This window comes from Tachypleus tridentatus, chromosome 12 (assembly GCF_004210375.1).
Source record: "Tachypleus tridentatus isolate NWPU-2018 chromosome 12, ASM421037v1, whole genome shotgun sequence".
Classification (NCBI taxonomy): Eukaryota; Metazoa; Arthropoda; class Merostomata; order Xiphosura; family Limulidae; genus Tachypleus; species Tachypleus tridentatus.
In genome coordinates this window covers 41,338,217-41,358,319 of record NC_134836.1, presented here as the reverse complement: position 1 = coordinate 41,358,319, position 20,103 = coordinate 41,338,217, and the positions used below count along the sequence as shown (strand labels likewise).

General features: G+C 34.2%; 2 protein-coding genes across 23 annotated transcripts in view; one reads left to right on the top strand and one right to left on the bottom strand.

Moving 5' to 3' along the window:
* Nucleotides 1-493: 493 nt before the first annotated feature.
* Nucleotides 494-19,732, top strand: LOC143233111 (protein FAM200C-like). 18 transcript variants are annotated; one of them, XM_076469020.1, is made up of 4 exons: nucleotides 954-999; nucleotides 6,809-6,922; nucleotides 9,078-9,156; nucleotides 12,034-19,732. In XM_076469020.1, the coding sequence occupies exon 4, from the start codon at nucleotides 17,649-17,651 to the stop codon at nucleotides 18,477-18,479; it is 831 nt and encodes a 276-aa protein (XP_076325135.1). In that variant the 5' UTR covers nucleotides 954-999; nucleotides 6,809-6,922; nucleotides 9,078-9,156; nucleotides 12,034-17,648; the 3' UTR covers nucleotides 18,480-19,732. The 18 variants fall into 15 exon arrangements, 15 of the variants coding, with proteins under 15 accessions (XP_076325139.1, XP_076325145.1, XP_076325148.1 ...); XM_076469023.1 differs by lacking the exon at nucleotides 954-999 and adding an exon at nucleotides 1,030-1,168; XM_076469024.1 differs by lacking the exon at nucleotides 954-999 and adding an exon at nucleotides 494-847.
* The window catches only part of LOC143233113 (protein PTHB1-like), a 40,209-nt gene continuing 29,156 nt past the window's right edge, over nucleotides 9,051-20,103 (bottom strand). For 4 of the 5 annotated variants that reach the window (XR_013017978.1, XR_013017980.1, XR_013017977.1 and 1 more), the window contains one exon: nucleotides 9,514-10,491. Coding sequence is in view for 1 of the 5 variants with exons in the window: in XM_076469037.1 (XP_076325152.1) it covers nucleotides 10,427-10,491 (65 nt within the window). In the remaining 4 variants the exon portion in view is untranslated. Of the gene's footprint in view, nucleotides 9,448-9,513; nucleotides 10,492-20,103 lie in introns of those variants that run through there. The other variant, XR_013017979.1, reaches the window with a different exon arrangement.

Below are 20,103 nucleotides of genomic sequence, written 5' to 3'. Positions count from 1 at the left end.
ATAATAAAAAAACAATAAAAATTCAAACAACTAGACTACATATTTTATTAACTCAAAAACAAAAACCATACTTGTTCAGGATTAGGTACAAACGTTAATAAAATTGCAACATAAATTCCAATGTTATTAATTTGAGTAATATTTAACCAATTAGGAAAAAGAGCAACAAGAAAGAGAAACTAATTCCATATAGAATAACACATTGCTTTAAAATCAAACTAATTCTCAACATCAAGAACAATATCGAGCGTTAATTCCTTCTAATTATATCTCGTAAGCTTATCCGTTTTCAAGACCAAAGAAGTGCATTTATTTCGTTGCTACACAACGAGATTATATTTTATGTGACAAGTTGTGACAACATACCGACATAATCTTTCCAACATTAATATCTGTATGTCACCGCTAGGAAAAGCTTGTGTTAGCTGCACAATACATATATACTCAAAATTAATGTGTTTATTTGGAATTGAGCACAAAGCTACAAAATGGCTACCTGTGCTCTCTACATCAAGGGTATCGAAACCCGGTTTTTAGCGTTGTAAGTCCACAGACTATGCTATTGGGAACAAATTAATGTGTTCTGGATAAAAGACGATTTAGTGATTTCATCACTATTTCGCAACCAGAGCAAAGCAGTCACAGCCACTTAATTTATGTAAAAAAATATATGCCCATAGATGCCTCATGTACCTATTGAGACACCCATCTAGGAAAATAGGGTATTTGCTTAGAAACTAAATTTCAAATAATAAGACGTTTTCACAGTTGTTTTTATTTATTGATACAGATAATGAAAGGCGACATTACTTACAAAAAAAGTGGACAAAGAAAAAGAAATCCTGATGTTAGTATCATAAACAACGCGTTAATATTTTTTTTTTGTTTCTATTAAATTTAAAGTCATTTATTGATTCATTCATTTCAAGTGAATGGTATTTAACTAGATGGCGCTAAAATCATAATACTCGAAAATTTATATCTGTGTTGGAGAGAGAAGTGAAAAATGTTTTTTTAGATATTACTTTCAATAATATTAATTAAGATTGTAGATGTATGTAACTTAATCGGTTTGAATTATCGGACAAAACGTTGAGAGCATATTTACTATACTTAGCCTTTAATTTTTTTTTCTTTTCTTTTGTAGTTAAACTATATGGTTTGTAGAGTGAGTAGAACATAGAATTTAGTTTAGTAGTCCCATCTTTGTGTTTCTAATGTACATAACTTGGGATTGCTTATAATAAGACCACGTTTTATTAACTAACGGGTTAAATTATTAGAAACTACATGTAAGACACATTTTAACTATAAAAGCAAGGTTTACGTTATTAACTTATATTTATTTCTGAGAAGGAGTATTGAGTGTTTACACAATCCTAATGAACTTTATTTTTCATTTCATGTCGAATGTTTTTTTAATAGATTTTTTAATGTCGTTATATCCTTTTATTAAAATAGTAAAAGTACTATTTATCTTGTATGCTGTATGTATTAAAATCATAACTAATTTTATGTAACAATTATTAACCAGAGGAAATATATATAGCTGGTAATACCTACCACCCATTCTAAAAGATTGACTTTTAACTCTTATAATGTATTCATGGCTTAAAATGCAGGAATATATTTTATGGCATAATATATAATTGATTACGTCTTTCTGAATCTGAAAGTTAGAGTTTTACCATGGAGGGTAATCTATGCCTCTTAACTAGTCCAAAACAACTCCTTTCTTTGTACAGTTTAGTTAATGATCAGAAACTGTTTTAAAAATTTGATACTGACCATTTTATTTCCAGTATATTTAATCATTAGAATCTTTTCAAAGGCTTAGTACATATATGTATATATATGTGTGTGTGTGTGTATGTATGTTACAATGAAAGCCTGTGAATTTAACATCTTGCACTTACAATGTTATTGAAAACTTGCAATGCATCAGACATTTTACACAGTAGAAAATATGTTACTAACATAGTCAATATAGAACGTAATTAACCTTATTAATCATCAGTATATACATACACATAAATAAAACCTTAAAACTGGTCAAATTATTACTGAATATGAAATGTTGACCTTTAGTTATTTTAAGTTAATTTTTAGCCTAAGTTTTATTTTAAAACTTTATTACAGTAGTTTCATAGAGAACTCTTTATATTGTTAATGAATACATTTACTCATTGAATTAGAATCTAAAGGCAGAAACTTATTATAGTCACACAATACACCATGAAACAACCATCTGCTACTTAATCAGTCTCAAGTTTCCAAATTTGTACAGAGTTCATCATCAGGCAAATCATTGTTACAGATAACCAGTTATTTTAAAATGGAAATGATAAGTACAGACATCTATAACATTAAAAGTAATTCTGTAGAACTGTTACTTTCATTTAATGTTTAACTGTAGTTCATCGTTAGTCTCAGCAATAACTTCAAAATAATTTGGATTTGTCAGTTTATCATCTTCACTTAATATGTACGAATACTTGACTATTTTCACATTCTTAATTCAACATGTTAATTCTGGATTCTTATTTTTGAACTGTAAAATCTGCTTGTACATTTTATTTGATAAGTCATTTCATAATTTGGCAGTGGTGATATTTTAACATTAACTGAACTTGTACATAAATGTTTTGAACAATTTTAAGTTCTTTTCATTTCCAAACAGTGTTACTATAGAAGGCAAAAACATTAACACTATGTTTATTAACTGTAGTGCAAGCCAATTTTTTATCAAGAACTTTTTACTGTTATTAATTTTTCTTTTTTTCACTGAACTGATAAAGGTATTATTTGTCTTCTGTGCTCCAGTTGCTAATAACCTAATCAAATATGTCTTATGTAACTCAGGAATAAAACAATCACAGTTAAAATATAAACCTGTAAAGCCTTTTTTTATTATGACTGTAAATCACTATTTCTAGATATATTACTGAAAATAAAAATGTGATTTTTTGAGAGAGAAAAAGATCTTAAAAAGACTTACAGGCTTATGCTTAAATTAGTAATGTTTCATTTTTTTCATTAAAATAAAATGAGTGACCAATAATGTGTTGGTGAAGTATCACCTTTGCAGTAAATTTATAATTTTTCATACAAGTAAGCCCATAAATGAAATATTAAAAACAAATATGATGAATGATAGTTAAATTTTTGTAGGTGAACTAAAACTAAAGGTTTCTTAACACTGAAAATATCTATCTGATAAGTACATACTTTTATTTACATAACAGCATCTCTCATTGCTCTACTCTATGCGTAAACGGCTTTAATTTTTCTCTCTCTAAAACCGTTTGTATGCACTTTTGCCGCCAACGGGGTATCCACCCTGATCCTGAACTCCGTATCGGTGAAGTTTTGCTGCCAGTGGTCCCTGAGACCAAGTTCTTAGGGCTTATCTTTAACTGTAAGCTGACCTTTATACCACACTTAAAGCAGCTATGGGTCAAATGCACAAGAGCACTGAACATCCTCCGTGCTCTTATTCGATCAAAATTCGACTATGGACCAATGGTCTATGGCTCTGTCAGACCCTCGGCTTTAAAGATACTGGACCCCATTCATCACCAAGGACTTCTACTCTGCACTGGGGTTTTCCGCACCTCTCCAGTTCAAAGCTTATACGTTGAATCTCATGAGCCTCCTCTGCACCTTTGCCGTTTGCAATTATCTTTACTGTATTCTCTGAAACTTTATTCCTTACCAAAGCATCCCACCTGGGGATGCGTTTTCCTTCCTCATTGGGCCATACTTTTTCAGAACATATGATCTGCCATTGCTCCTTTTGGCCTTCGCATCCAGATGCAATTGGATGAATTGGGTCTGTCCATAGATAACATTGCAGAATCCACAGTTCAGCCCATCCCACCATGGCTTATTACAGCCCCCAAATGTGACCTTTCTTTCAGTCATCTGAAAAAGGCAGATACTCCAGATTGGAAGTACCGTCTTTTATTTAATGAACATCTTTCAAACAATCATTCCATTCCAATTTATACAGATGGTTCTAAATCAGGTAATTCAGTGGGCTCTGCCATGGTTTGGTGCGGTTCGGTGGTTGCACGCAGAATCCCCTCTGCAGCTTCTGTGTTCACTGCTGAACTGTACGCCATATCTCTTGCCCTGAATCATATTGAAGCTGAGCAGTACTCCAACTGCACTATTTATACTGACTCGCTTAGTTCTCTACTAGCCCTGGAATTGCTACACTTTGGCTCACACCCTGTTCTCGCTGATATTCAAAACCGACTGGCCCATTTCTCATTAACTGCTACTTCTATCCAGCTTTTCTGGATACCAGGTCATGTTGGTATTCACAGGAACGAGCTTGCAGACACATCAGCTAAATCTATCTGCTCAGGCATTGTGCCTATTCCGTACATGGACTATGGTCCTGTATTCAAGGCTCGGCTCCGTGCCAGCTGGCAGTCCACTTGGAGTGACAACGTGACAACAAGCATTTTCAAATAAAACCCTATATTGGGCTTTGGCTGTCTAGCTTCCATAAGGTTCGGAAGGAGGAAATTGTTCTAACTAGACTACACATTGGTTACAGTTTTTTAACTCATCATTTTTTTTATTTGGAACTGTTGTACCAGTGTGTAGTTTGTGTAACACTCAAATCACTGTGAGCCACATTTTAGTTTCTTGCCATCGTTACGACTCTCAATGATGGCACTGTTTTAAACATGTTTTTTCCCAGTGTTTATCTGTCACATTGGACTGTGTTATTGGTGATGGTGACACTGTCCACCGTGATAACGTTTTTAGTTTTTTAATGGCCATTGATCTTTTTAATCTCATTTAAGTGTTGGATATTTATTCATTACACCTTTTTAATTGTGGTTCCCTTTTCAAAGTTCCAATCTCTCTCATTCAATTTGAAATTGGAAAATGGCCAGAACATTAAATAACTCGACACCAGGACTAGAAAGGTCAACTTCAGGTGACTAATATCCTGGCAAGTTGTTATTCCAATTTTACTGCATGTCTTTTAAACTTTTATTACTTTACTTTTTGATACTGGCCATAATGACACACAACCTAGATCCAGGACTGGAAAGGCAAACTTCAGGTGACTGACGGTGGTTCTTGTACTTACCTGTTAGTCTTCCTGGCGGGTTATGATCATTACCATTCTACTACAGGAAGTCCTTTACAACTTTATAGACTGGATGTCAACATTGGTTTTATGAAATTTTCTGTTTTTAATTGTTGTTTCGTTTTTACCTTCCTTTACTTTTACAAATTTTACTACATTTACTTGACTTTTACCTTTTTACTGGACATTTGGCTACTCATTATTACGATTTTGCTATATGTCTTTTAAAACTTCTATTATTTTACATTTTGATAATGGCTGCTATGACACATAACCCGGAACCAGGACTGGAAAGGCGAACTTCAAGTGACTGACGGTGGTTCTTGAACTTACCTGTTAGTCTTCCTGGTGGGTTATGATCATTACCATTTTGCTAGAGAAAGTCCTTTACAACTTCTCTTACTCTGCTTTCTCTCTTAACGTTGTAAACTAGGTGTCAACATTGGTTTTACACTTTTTCTGTTTTCAACGATGACTTGTTTTACCTTCATTTCCTTTTATGTATTTTACTTCATTTTATTTATTTTTACCTTTTTACTGGACATTTGGTGCAGATAGCCTAGCTGCTTTGTGCCATTAAACACTAAATTAATCAATCAATCACCCCAGGAAGCTATCTGTACACACCATATCAGGTTTGTTTAGAGATGTCAAGAGTACATGTTAAAGCTAGCTTTTAGTTGAGATTTTCAGCAACTAAAGGGAATACTTATTTGGATGAATAAAAGTTTTGATTGTTGAATCGTGTGATATGTGTTCATGGATAATTCTTTCTAGTAGTAAAGTACTAAAAAAAACATATAAAATTGAATCTTTAGTGGTTTGACAGCTCTGAACTGTGCCACCTATGAGTAATAAGAGAACAGTGATCTAATAAGCAAAATTACATAAACACTTCTAATTGTTTGATTGCTTTTAAGTGCACTGGCTATATGTGGTAACAGAAACATTCATTTTGAAGGATAAAAACTTCTAGATTTTAAACAGTATTTAAACAACATCTGTGTGAATTAGCAAATGTATTCAACTTACAAATGTAAAACTTTTTACTTCTTCCTTCACATTTCATTTCTTTTCTCTCCATTTGTAAGGTAAGCCTTTTTATGTAGCTGTTATTATATAAAATAGTTTTTCTTCACAAATTCCTATTCCTCTCTCTATCTCTTGGCGTGTAGGCTCTTTTATGACTATTTTTTCATGTGAGAAAACTTATATTTCTGAATAAACTCCTCATGCCTCCCTCTTTTGAACTTAGAAACTTCTTTAAGTGTTTAATAGCTATTATTATTTAAGAGAACTTTTGTGTTTTGTTTCATAAGCTACTTTTCCTTTCTCTCTCCATTCAGGCCTGTTTAAAACTGCTGTTATTTAAGATTAGTTGACCTAAATGTTAGAAACAAAGGTTTCAATACTTATAGTAGAAACAACACAAATAGTCCATTATGTAGCTTTGTACCCAACTTCAAACAAATATAACTTCTGTGAATTTATTTCACAAACTACTTTTCCCTCTCTTTGTACTACTGGTAGTAATTTAAACAACTCCTGCTGTTTAGATATGATGTATTTATATATACATATAATAAACAAAATTTTAAATACAGGTTTAAGTAGTAACATCACACACACATATAATTACTATATTCTGAAAACACAAGTGTCGTATAGAATTAATTTGTTTTATTCCTTTTCCAGTTATTAATAATGCAGTGGATCATTGTACCCACTATTATTTATCACTGACTTATGAACATAATCTGCAATGAAGTGCTTACTGCATGGCCACAGGGCACTTTGGAGGTGTGAAAGGTAACCATTAGGTTTCACATATTGTTTAGAAGAATGTCTCCATTAATAAATGTTGGTTTTTATAATGTGGCTCAGGTTTTAATTATTGTTAAGAGGAAGGTTTCACTAATTGTAGCTGATCACCGTAATATAGCTCAGGTTTTAAATATTGTTTAGAAGATTTTCACTAATAATTGTTGGTCTCCATAATGTAGCTCAGGTATAAATATTGTTAAAAATTTTGTTATAAGACAGATGTATTTTGCTTTAGAAAAATGCCAGCAAAGTAAAATAGTGGGGCTAAAATTGCTGACTGTTTGTAGTTATTAACTTTTTTGAAGTTCAATTATCATATTAGAAGTTTGATACAGTAAGGGAATATGATGAGTAACTGACATAAGGTCGTTAAAAGAATATGATTTATTTATTAATATTTGTTACATTTCTAACTTACTGAATGGTCCATAACTTAAGTTTTATTGTATTACAAACTCAAGTATTTAAGAAAGTAAAGTAAACTGCTTAAGTTTGCTGTGAGGTATAGCTATCACTTTTATATGAATGCATGATTGGAGGTGGCTGCAGAGAGGGTTGTTTCTAAATCAAATTCCTCAGTAACGTAAGATTGAAAAAAAAAATGGAGAATAAGCTGATTGAATATGAGGACAAATAATTCTTTTGTTATTTTAAGATAAAAAAAATGTTGAAGTTTGAAAATTATTCTTGACAATTTTTTATGTCAACAGTGATTAAACAATAAGAAAGTAACTCTTATGAAAGCCAGACTTGGCTAAATGTTTAAAACATTAGTATTTCATCATTACAATATTGACTGGACAGTATGTACTTGTGCACACAGTCTATATACATATAAATACATGAGTAGGAACCTGAAGTGGTGAAGTGCATGTTCAGTTGTCATTGGAATATATTTCCTCTTGGGTTATAGGTACTGTCGTAGACTTACAGTTCTAAAATCAGGGTTTTTATTTTCCATCGTCTAGTTTCTGTTAACACTAGAAAAATCATTAGGGTACCTCATTGTTAACAGTGCCTTTTTGAATGTTGGTGAATCACCAATATGTAATTCCCACTTTCTAAGTTTTTTAAATATTAAAAAAATCAAATTAAATACAAGTTTTAAAACGTGCTATTGGCAAAACATTTCAAAAATGTTGTTTTACACTCTGCAATATACATAGATGAAGGTGGAAGACTTTCAAAACGTCATCCTCTACACTTATGTCTCCAAAACAGGCAGTTGCCATCTCTTCTAGAAAGTTTCATCAGCATGCATACATTTTAATATTTCCTATGGTATAGTTCAGTCATGTAAGGCAGTTAAAACTGCAAAAGCAACATGTTTTATTTTTGGTATTATTTTTTTTGCAAGAAAAGACTTCATGTGTGTGCAATCACTTGATGGAACTTTGACGTTTTTTGAACAAAAAAGTTTTGCTTTTAGCCGTTTCCTTCCTGGCTTTCTTTTACCTGTCCCATTAACTTATGTCCCTAAGACTGACTCATTTGTGACTGTTTCTTCTAGTTTGAATCTGGAGAGCTGCAGGTGAGGCTAACCAGTTCTGTTGCTATAAAATATTGTGGCTGCTCATGAAGTTGATGGAACTGGCTTGAACTAATATATCACATTACAGTTACTTGTAGACTTTAATGATGTCAAGCACGTGCATAAGTACGCATCATCCATATATATGTACAAAACAATAAGTAGCAATTCATAAAAATTAATTTAGAAAGAAGTTGCCACTTAAATTCTTGGATTTTCTTCTTTTTCTAAAATGTCTTGATCATTTTGTGGTTTGAGTGAAAAATACTGAATAGTTAAACATTAGTCTATGATTATTTCACTATGTATTTGTAAGGGAATTCATAAATGTGTGAAATCTGATTTTTAAAGAAGGCTGGGGTAAAAATGTATTTGTTCTTTGTTTAGTTGGTGTTTTTTATTTATTTTACTTTATTGCAGAAATTTGTTTCACAGATACTCGGTGGTTTTCACTGTTAGTGTTCTCGTTTTCTAGTCAAGTGGATTTTAGAGAATGTTGCATTTGCCATACATAAGTCAAAATTAAAGTTAGTTTTTGAAGAAACTTCTTTTCAGAGGTTCACCTCTGTCATAGATTTTGTACAAGGAGACACTGAAATATTTATACAGGTTCCATGTTTTAGAAGTGGCTAAGGATGGAGAGACCAGTGATGAATCTCAGAACATGACAAAATGGAAAAGAGTTGTAGTAAGTTGGTTGTCTCTTACTGTTAACTGATGTTCATATTAGTCAAGTTCAAGGAGTAAGAACCAATTTGTTTTATATATGCTATGTAGATGTTGATAAACATTTTTTGTGTACATTCAATATATTTTATGTCTATTCTATATTGGTGTAGGATAACATTTTCATATGTATAAGTAATACATGAAATGGCATTGCCTAAATGTTGGCTTGGGTTGACCTCAGATGCAAAAGATATGTGACTGGAACTTTTGAGTGGCTTGATTGGAAAACTTGAGAATGGGAATTTATTTTCTGAAAAATAAAACATAATGTAAAACTGTAAAAATACAAATAATACTTTATTTAACCATTTCCAGATTTTAATGACACACACTAAGCTGCTGATTTGTAGACTGTTTACATCAGTAGCTTATCTTACCAAAACCTTTTTCTTTTTTTTTTTTTGAGACATATTTTTATTACTTTGTAACGTGAGTATTGGTTAAACTGTTGCTTTTTTAATTTTATATTAGAAAATAGGCTGTTTACTATTACTAGTGTATTGTATTTCAACAGTGAGAAATATTCTGTCAAATTTAATACCTAAACTGCATGTGTTAAACCAAATCTAATTATTACACATGTTCTTTCATACTTTTAGTAGCAGGTATTCCCTTAGTACAAAATAAGCCTAATAAGGGTATATTTTGAAAAGAAAAAAAAAAACCTTAAGAAAGATTATAATGACAAGTTAAATTCTTTAACTAGATGTTTTCTACTGAAACTAAACTACATTTAAATAGATGTCTTGTTAAAGAAAATGAAATTTAATTACAGAGGTGGAAAAAATAATTACATCACCCAACATTTTTCTAATCCCTGTAAATTTTTACAAGATTGTGCATTATAGAAGTGTTATAACTAGTGAAAGATGGTTTGGGGCATTGTGTGGTGTAAGTTGACTCCTAGTCATTCAAATACGTGAATGCATCTTTATTAACAAACTAGCAATTAAAAGTGTATTTGAGCAGATGATCAACAAATACTTAGCAAATATAAAAATATTCTTTGAGTAAGAAAACCTAGATCTAAAGATAATGTCATCTAGGTAATTGCTAAAAAGTGGTAATGGGTCCTGTTTCTTGTTTTAACATTTGTTTGAGCCACTTTGATACTTTTTTTATATCACCATGGCTTGAACTGAATATCAGCAAGGTTAAGTTTATGATGTCACACCCGGATTAAGGTTTCCTGTAGTTCCAAGGTGATACCCATTATCTTCTAGCACTTTTCAATAGTGTTGTTGCCTGGCCAACATAGTGACTTCATCTTCTGTATTCGAAGATAATCCTTCACCTTAAATAAAATGTACATGTCTTTCAAATACAAGTAGAGTGAAATTTCCTCTTTATATTATGTCTATGTCATAGAATGCATGAATATTACCATCCTATGGCATGGAACAAAGTCATTTTGATTAATGTACTGGTCAACTCTTTCAAAATAATCCTCAATTTTTTACTGTAGCCTATGACTTGAGGATTATGGTGAAATTAAACTATGTAAAGAAGATTTAACTAGAGGTTTCCTGGTGAAATTAATCTACATAAAGAATAATTGACTAGATGTCTTCTGTTTTTAAAAGGCTTAAACTATTGTTAATCATATAGCTTTGAAGTAGTATTGCTGTATGTAAAATAAAAGTAAAATGTTCATTTCAATGTCTTTAAGCATTAAACTGTATATGCAGACTTGAAGTAGCACCCTATGTGTATGGGCTTGAAATACATCCTGTATATAGAGTTGAAGTAGCACACCCTGTACACAGACCTGAAGTGGTACCCTGTGTGTATAGGTTGGTACTAGTACCCCGGGTGTATAGACTGATAGTATTACTCTGTGTATATAGTCTGGTAGTAGTGCCCTGTGTGTATATAGACTGGTATTAGTACCCTTTGTGTGGATAGACTGGTAGTAGCATCTGGTGCGAGTAGACTGATAGTAGATACCTTATATATATATACCCTGATGGTAGACCCTTTGTGTATGTGTGTTTTCTTATACCAAAGCCACATTGGACTATCTTCTGAGTCCACCAAGGGGAATCAACCCTGTTGTATAAACTGGCATTGGTACCATGTGTATATAGACTAGTGGTAGTACCCTATGTGTATAGAGTAGTACTCTGTGTACATAGATTAGTAGTAGTATCCAATATGTATAGACTGGTATTAGTACCTTATGTGTATAAGCTGTTTTTTTCGTAGTTAAACACAATCTTATATAATGGGCTATCTGTGTTCAGCTCATCAAAGGTATTGAAATCCAGTTTCTTGCATTGCAAGTCCACATATATACAAATGTGCCTCTGAGGGGCTATTTAGACTGGATATAGTGTACCCCCCTTCACATGTTCTTTACCAGAACTTATGTTGATCCAGTGATAATGACGACTCGAATCTGGTGCAGGTAACTTGGTGATTTTATAGTGTGAACTGGGCACAAATTAATTTTTATATGCTTGATTTTTTCCTTAATAAAACCACCGTATGTATCATTATTCCCTGAAATAAACAAATCTAATTCCATCACTTTGGGAAGTTTTATGGTCTTGATGCAGTAAGTGTATTTGAAAAATATTGTTTATTACTGATGACCACTTTACATCAAAGTGTATATGACATGGTCATTCTGTAATTAAATAAGTAATATTGAAGTTAAATAATGTCAACTAGACATGTTTATTCTGTAATTAGATGAGTACCTTGAAGTTATGTGATGTCAACTTGGCATATTTATTCTATAATTAGATAAGTGATCTTGAAGTTTAATATGGTCAACTAGGAATGTTCATTCTATAATTATATAGGTAATCTTGATTTTTTTTTTTTCCAACAGGCTGACTGGTTGTTTAGTCTTGGAGAAGCAGCCCTGGATATTTTTGTTGCAGAGTTCAGTAATGCACCATCTACGATATTTGTCTTGGGTGAGGTCATAAAGAAATACTGTCATATGTTAACTTCAGTTATTTATAACCATGCAGCTATTTAAAGTTTGCAAAACATTTCTGTTAATATTTGTTTGTACACTTATGTAAACGTTTTGGAAGAAAAGATTTGCAGGTATAACTCGTGCAAACAGTTTTAGAACAGTGATGTGTTGTTCAACAAATTTAGTTTGTCTACGTATTTTTAAAGTATGATAATTAAAAGTGACCTATAACTTGCTTTTGCTAACACTTCCACTGGTGGCATTGTAGCAATTGTGTAGCTTACTTTTGCTAACATTCCCAGTTTTAGGTTTGTACCAAGTGGCATTGTACATGGGACCACATAATGGCTGCTCATAACAACCTAAGTGGGAAGGTACTTTGTACAGCTTAGTTTGCCCATTGGGCAATTCTAATTTTTATGCAAAAGTAAACTTATTACAGGAAAATATGGGCCACAATAAACTTTTATACAAGCCAGAACCAAAAATCTCACAAGAATACATAGACCTTACACCAGCAGGTATGTATATTTTGTTTTAATGTAGGCCTCAAACTGCCATTGTTCATAAGAAGAGAATCATGTAGGATTTTGGCATCTGAAGATGTTCTGTGAACAACTTCTGGTAAAGTGCCATATTTTTAGTCTATAATTCTCTGCTTTTCTAGCAATGATGAATTGCTTCTTGGTATAAAGTAGCATATCAAATATAAGTTTATTTTCTAAAATGTGAGCTCCTTGTCATAAAATTGAAGTCAAAATTAATTCAGATATCTAAATGACATTTTTGAAATTGTTAGAATGGTAGTAAGTAAATATTAATTAATTTCACTTGAACATTTGTTTAGCAAATGACTAGGAATATTAATATTTCATTTCAGGGTCAAAATACATGAATCATACAGCTCTGGTAGGTATAGCCTACGTGTTGTTCACTATATGCAGGGTACATATCTCAAACTTCTTGCTGAGAATAATGTATATAACAAAATGGCAGTACTCGTGAATGGAAAACACATGGCTAATATAGATAATACTGTTTGTAGCACTGGAGAAACACATGATGGAAAATGTGATAAAGATGTGATTATGTGAGGAATTTTGGTACTACATTATTTTATTTACTTCTTGTTTTCTCACAGTTAAGATCTCACTTGCTAGTCTAACTTATAAAAAACGAAGCTGTTTAACTCTGCTATAAATGAAACTGAAAACCTCATTAGCTAGTTGCTTCTGAGTGCTGGTTTTTCAAGTGAAAAGTATTGATAATAAATAGCATAGTCCTCACTGTTGATTTCTGAGGGCAAGCAGACAGAATAATACAAGAAAAAGTCTATCATGAGTGTATCAACTTTCCTTGAGAAGTGGTCACTTTTGGCTCAGAGATGATGAAGTTAGCTGACCTTAAGATATTAAAGGTATATTTATAACTTTGTCCCATCTTGGTAATGAGGAAACACCTACTGATCTGAAACTGTTACTAGCAATGCAATGGAGTGGAAGTCATGGAGAACTGTTAAAGAGAATGCAGCATTTTGTAGTCTTGTAACAGAAAATCAAAGCAATATGAATTTTTTATCTTGCTGAATCCTCAACTGATAGCAGTGGAAGAGAGGAAGAAGTGATATGTTTGTGTCATGAAAAATATTTTTCTCATATGCAATTGCAGGAGATGTTGATGCAGAGCATACAATTGGAAAAATGGTGGGGGAGGTGGGTAGAAGAATAGAAATCAAAACATACTGACATTGGTGTATTGGTGAACACTGGATGAAGAAGTGGTGTTGTTGTGAAACTTGAAACAGATGATTTTCACTTAATTGGTTTCAACTAGTTTACACACAGATTAGATTTGGCTGAAAATATGCATTTCATGGGACAGCCATTGATGAAACTGTCACATCACTCTTACTGGATTTTTAAAAGTTGTACCTTTACTTAGCATTGAGATGGAGTGGGTTACAAGATGAAGAAAAGGTATTGAAACTCCTGTATCCAACTAAAGCCACTGGCACATGATGGGTGGTCTATCATTACAAGTTGTGAACAGAACCTTTCCTGCCCTAGTTATGCAATTAGGACGAATTATAATGCATGAACTCACTAGTTACAATGGAGCCTAAAACAAAGGAGTTTCTCAAAATTTTAAATCTTTTAAATGTCTTCTACAACAGACCTTCTTACATCCATCGTACAGAGTGCTCATAGAATGTGGTTGTTAAAAGTAAGTTCACTGAGGAACATTTTTAGGAAATCATTTTTTTCTTGCAAACAGTATTTGAAGAATTCAACAATGGGGCTACATAGGAATGTCACTTGTAGTGAGGTATCCAACAGTAGCAAACAAGAACTGATGCTACCCAATCTAAACAGCATATATTCCATGCACAAGTCAGGTCACTCATATTCAGCTCCCCCCTCAGTAAGGGGACCTGCCAGAGCAGGTTCTGTTCTTTCAGTTTGCCTTCTCTGGGATCTTAACATCCACCCACATGTTTGATGTGGGTGGCAACATGTGAAGGGAAGGAGAGGATCATGGTGGTTAAGGGGTCCACACACCACTTTGGTCTTGAATTCAGGTAGACGGGCAACCTTGGGATGTCCCCCTCCCCAGGGTCAGTTGGCTGGTTCATTTGGGCAAGGATTAACCAAGTACCGGTGTTGTGAACATTGTATCTGATGTTGATGTTTGGGAATAGTGGTCATGAAAACCTGGCAGTGCTGCAGTATCCTTGTTTGGCACTGTATTGTTCCCCTCGTAGGGCTCCATGAGCACCAAAACATTCTTTATCATGAATCCCCCGAATCAAATTTTAAAAAAATATACTGAAAAAACAGACCATTGGTAAATCATCATGTCTTGAAGATTCTGAACAACAATCTTCAACTTCAACACCTGTACCTCTTTCTGATATTACAGTCTATCAAACAAATCTTTTGGGCAAGTATCTTTTTTTTTTATGCAGAAGGGACAAGGGAGACTTGCTGGCTCTTTGTTCCACAGCTACAATGGGATTGTGAATGGATCTCTCTGTGCCTCCAAAAAGAATCGTTTTCAAACAAATGACGAGGGCTACTGAGAGCTGGGGATTTAATACAAAAAAAATTGAAAAGTTTTATTTTACGTCGTAATATACATCATTCACTTTGACAGCTTACAGCAATGTCAGAAGTCAAAATTTCCTTGCACTGCACCATATTCTGCTTTGACAGTATAGCTAATTCCTTACACCCTACAAGCCAGTTCTACAGTGATAAAACAGCAGGTTGCGTATTTTAGTGAACTTCTGTTTATGCAAACACCATTAACAATGCTATACCAGTACTGTAACTGGTGTTAATTCCAGATGAAATGCAATTACAGAAAGAAATTAAATTCTTGTCTTCATTTTTTCTTTCTTTCAGAGTGAACTTCGAAAATGCAAGTTGTATATAATCTCATTTAGAAAATGATGTCAAACACAGAATTTAACAGCATGCAGTACTGAGTTTCATGATGCTCCTGCTTTAGAAAATACTTTCATATGGTAAGAGATACGCGTATAATATGAAATTAGGCTTTTAAAGAAAATAAACTTTAAATCACTATGGAAGTTTATTCTCTTTGCGATGTTCCCGACCAACCGTTTGTGTTTTTTCAAGCCCGTTGCTCAACCGTCCCTCGGTAGAAATCCGAAATGTCTTCAAAACAAAGCAGATTTCATGAGCATTCCAAATGGAATTATTAAACATTAAACAAATCTATCCATTTAGTACCACTTATTTGTGTACTTTTCACTGCAGCATTTTGATTTGGATACTTCTTATACCAAAAACCAACGATTCCAGTTTTCCATGTATATTTTATTTTCTCCTATTTATTTGTTCAGTTTTCATACATCCATCTAATGAGCACAACATCTATAAACTTTCAGTGTAACCACAACTCCGATAACTATAGTTTTTTTTACAAGAATTAAATCCACAATCGAGTTCCTAAAATGCAAACCCTATTTTGGCCTACAAATAAGTGCCCAAACCTGCCTACATGGGATTATATTTTATAAAATTTGTGGCAGTGGTGTTGATTTTTGTTTCACTGCTTTTTGTCCCTAATTCATTTCAAAATCCATAGTTTTTCAATACTCTTTGTTTTCTTATGTTTAACCTGTATGAAATTTATACTTCAACTGTAGAAACTGCCACGTGCCTATCCATCAATATGCAACACCATCTGTTGTAATGAATTGAGTTGCAAAAGATACTTTTGTACATGAGTAATACCTACACAATTTATATAAAAAAAATCTGCATATATTTAACGGATTATAAAAAGTGGATATCCACAGACAAGTAAGCTGGAGAAATCTTTTAGGGTTAGTACGAGCGTAAAGGTAGCAGAGGGAAAGGTTGCCGTTTTAGAAATTTTTGAATTGTAAAGCCAGAAAATGTTGGCGACCTCTTTAGCGTATTATTAGTAAATATGCATATAATATACCGTAGTCAATAATCTGAATGATCGGTATTACGGTGCGTGAATAATTAACTTTGTCGATCTCTTATTATAAAATATTATTGCACGTTGTAATGTGTTAAAATGCCAAAAGAATATTTATTAATTAACACTTACTAAACGCAACTTTCTGAACACCGACTCTATAACCTTGGTAATGGTGGGCATATTTGTAGTCTAATTTCTACATAAATGTAACACAAGGCTTGGCTGAATGAAACTAGTTGGTAACTTTAATTTTGCTTTTGGATGCAACTTAATGTCTTAAGACTCCTGTTTTAAACTATTTTGCTGTTATATCAGCAGAATTATCAAAACATTTTCATCAAATCAACATGAATATTAAAGTATTCAACATAAACACCGTAGTTGGCCTAAGAACGATCATGTGATAGTTTTGTTCCTAAGCAACGGTGTATACTGTCGGCATTACCAAAAAAGTTTAAAAGTATTGTTACTCTATTGATAAAAGTAACAAGCCTTTTACAGCCAGTGACAGAAAAATTAAACAAGTCGCAGATCGGGGTTCCCAACCGTTGGAAGCCTTGGCAGGGGAGTTGCGTAGCCTTGTTAGAAGTAGCTTGGGATAATATTAATTTTATTTCATCAATTACATTTTCATGCTCTTACATTTTTTTTGTTTCGGTGCAAAGCAAAACGTGTGCTATGTTAGTTCAATGTCATTAGGTGATATTATGGGTGTATGTATGCGTGCCTGTGAGTGAATGTGTATGTGTCTGCAACTGTATGTATGTGTGTTCTAGTGAGTAGCAAGTATGTGAGTGCACGTGCATGTACCTATGCTTGTGTGTCTGTTTAGCTGTGATTAAGTGTGTGTGTGCTCGCTGTTGACACGTGAGTCACATGTCCGTTGCTGATTATTACTCTACCTGCATCCCCCACAAGTAGTCAGTGTAAGATCTACAGTTGCCAAAGCGTTCATTATTCAACATTATTATTTTATTTTAACAAGAGATAAGTAAGCAGTAGAGGTGAGTTGTGTCCATGGCTAAACGGCACAGATACTCAGAATGCTACCTCAACATTGTCTTCACCACTGTGCTCGCCAACGACGGCATCGAGAAACCACAGTGTGTTTTGTGCCATGCTGTCCTGAGTGCAGAGTCAATGAAACCATCAAAACTCAAGTGTCATCTCGAGACGAAACATCCAGAACACGCAAAGAAGGTTTGGATTTCTTCAAACGGCGGTATCTTAAAAGCCAAAGAATCGATAGAAGTGGGTTGTTTCAGCAGCAGAGTGCAGCCGTAATGGAAGCTTCATATGAGATTGCATTCGAAATTGCTAAACAAAAAAAGCCTCACACGATTGGAGAAACACTTCTTAAACCCTGCATGATGAAAGCAGTAAATCTTATTCTTGGAGAAGCCAGTGCAAAGAAGATGCAGCAAGTATCCCTGTCAAATAATACTATACAGAGGTGCATTTCTAAAATGTCTATGGATGTGAAGGAACAGGTTTTGACTGAAATCAAGGGTTCCCCTTTGTTCTCCTTTCAGCTCGACAAGTCAACAGATGTAAGTTCATGTCCTCAGTTGCTTGTCTTCGTGAGATACATTAATTCAGGTGACATCAAAGACGAATTCTTATTCTGCAGTGCACTTGAAACCACAACAAAAGCTGATGATGTCATGGAAAATGTTTCAACTTTTTTTCAAGACGAAGATCTTCAATGGGAAAACGTGTGTGGGGTTTGTACGGATGGGGCACCAGCTATGCTGGGATCGAAATCAGGATTCCAGTCGAGAGAGAAGAAGCGAGCACCTCAAGCAAAGGGCATCCACTGCATGATTCACCGATATGCTCTCGCCAGTAAGGCTCTCCCTGCAGGAAGTGCTTGAATCTGTAATCAAAATTGTAAATTATGTGAAGACTCAAGCACTCAACACTCGCCTATTCAAAGAACTATGCAAAGACATGAATGCTGACCACAAAGTCCTCTTCTACACAGCAGTACGTTGGTTGTTGAAAAGAAACGTTATTAATCGTGTCTTTGAAATGAAAGATGAAATAAAGCTATTCCTGGAGACTCAAGAAAGGAAAGATCTTGTAGCTCACTTTGAAGATGAAGCATGGAATTAAAGGGTTGCGTACCTAGCCGACATTTTTGACCAGCTGAACAAGCTCGATTTGAAGCTTCAAAGAAAGGAAACACATGTTCTCCTTTTTCAAGATAGTCTTCGGGCCTTTGTTTCCAAACTGCAGAACTGGCATTGGAAAACCAATCTTGGAAACATTGCTATGTTTGAAAAACTTTGTGGAGTGACGGATGAGTCTCAGATCCAAGTGGATCAGTTCCTCAATGATGAGATTACCGAACATCTTCAGTCTCTAGAAAAGGAAGTCGAGCGTTACTTCCCTGAGCTATCACAGGAACAGGAGTCCCTGGTAAGGAACCCATTTTGTACTGAACTTGATGTATCCAGCATCCCAAATGATATCGAAGATGAATTTCTGGATCTAAGGAACGACTCTTCAGCTCGTAATCTCTTCAAGGTGAAATCCGTGACTCAGTTCTGGTGCGCTATGTATCAGTCATACTCCAAAGTCAGCATGATAGCTTTACGTGTCCTTGTTCCATTTGCTTTTACCTACTTGTGTGAGGCAGGATTTTCCACTCTTGTCAATATAAAAACAAAGAATAGAAACAGATTGGATGTTGGAGATGACATGAGACTGGCTCTAACAAATGCTCGGCCACGAATTTCAAAGCTTGCTACTGACATGCAACATCAGGCATCTCACTAGCTGGGTTGGATAGCTGTTCAAACCTACGTTAATATTATTTTAAGAAATATATCTTCCTTTTGTGAATTCAGGTTGGACCAATGTCATTTAATTTGCTAATAAATAATTACAGAATTTTTAAATATTTTTTTTTAGATGTTTCCCTCTCCTTCACAGAAAATAAAAGAAAAATTAAGCTGCTGATAGTAAGCCCTAAGTAGGGGGTCACATGGGTTTCAAACTTTCAGGTAAGGGGTTGCGAGTGCCAAAAGGTTGGGAACCCCTGCTGTAGAGCATATACTCTCAGATCACAACCTTTCTGTCTTCAGTACTAGTTCTTACACTTATTTTCATGCACCTAGTCAGTTTTTTACTGCTATTGATTCTTCAGTCTGCTCCCCTTCACCATCCTCCTACTTTTCATGGGAGGTTGACAGTAACTCTCTGGGCAGTGATCATGTTCCTGTTGTTTTGAGACATGCCCTGGTAGAAGCTGGATCAAGCCAACTGGCCCTCTTTCACTGCTCCCACAGAACTTGATCTTGCCATTATCTGTAAGTCATCAATAGACGACTGCATGGTAGCAGTGACTGACTATGTTATCCAGGCAGCTGCTCAATGTTTTCCCAAATTCTCAAAACATTTTCCATGACATCCACATCTGTGGTAGAACCCTGCCTGACATATGGCACAGAAGTCTCAAAAACAGGCCTGAGATACTTTTCATAGGTATCCCAC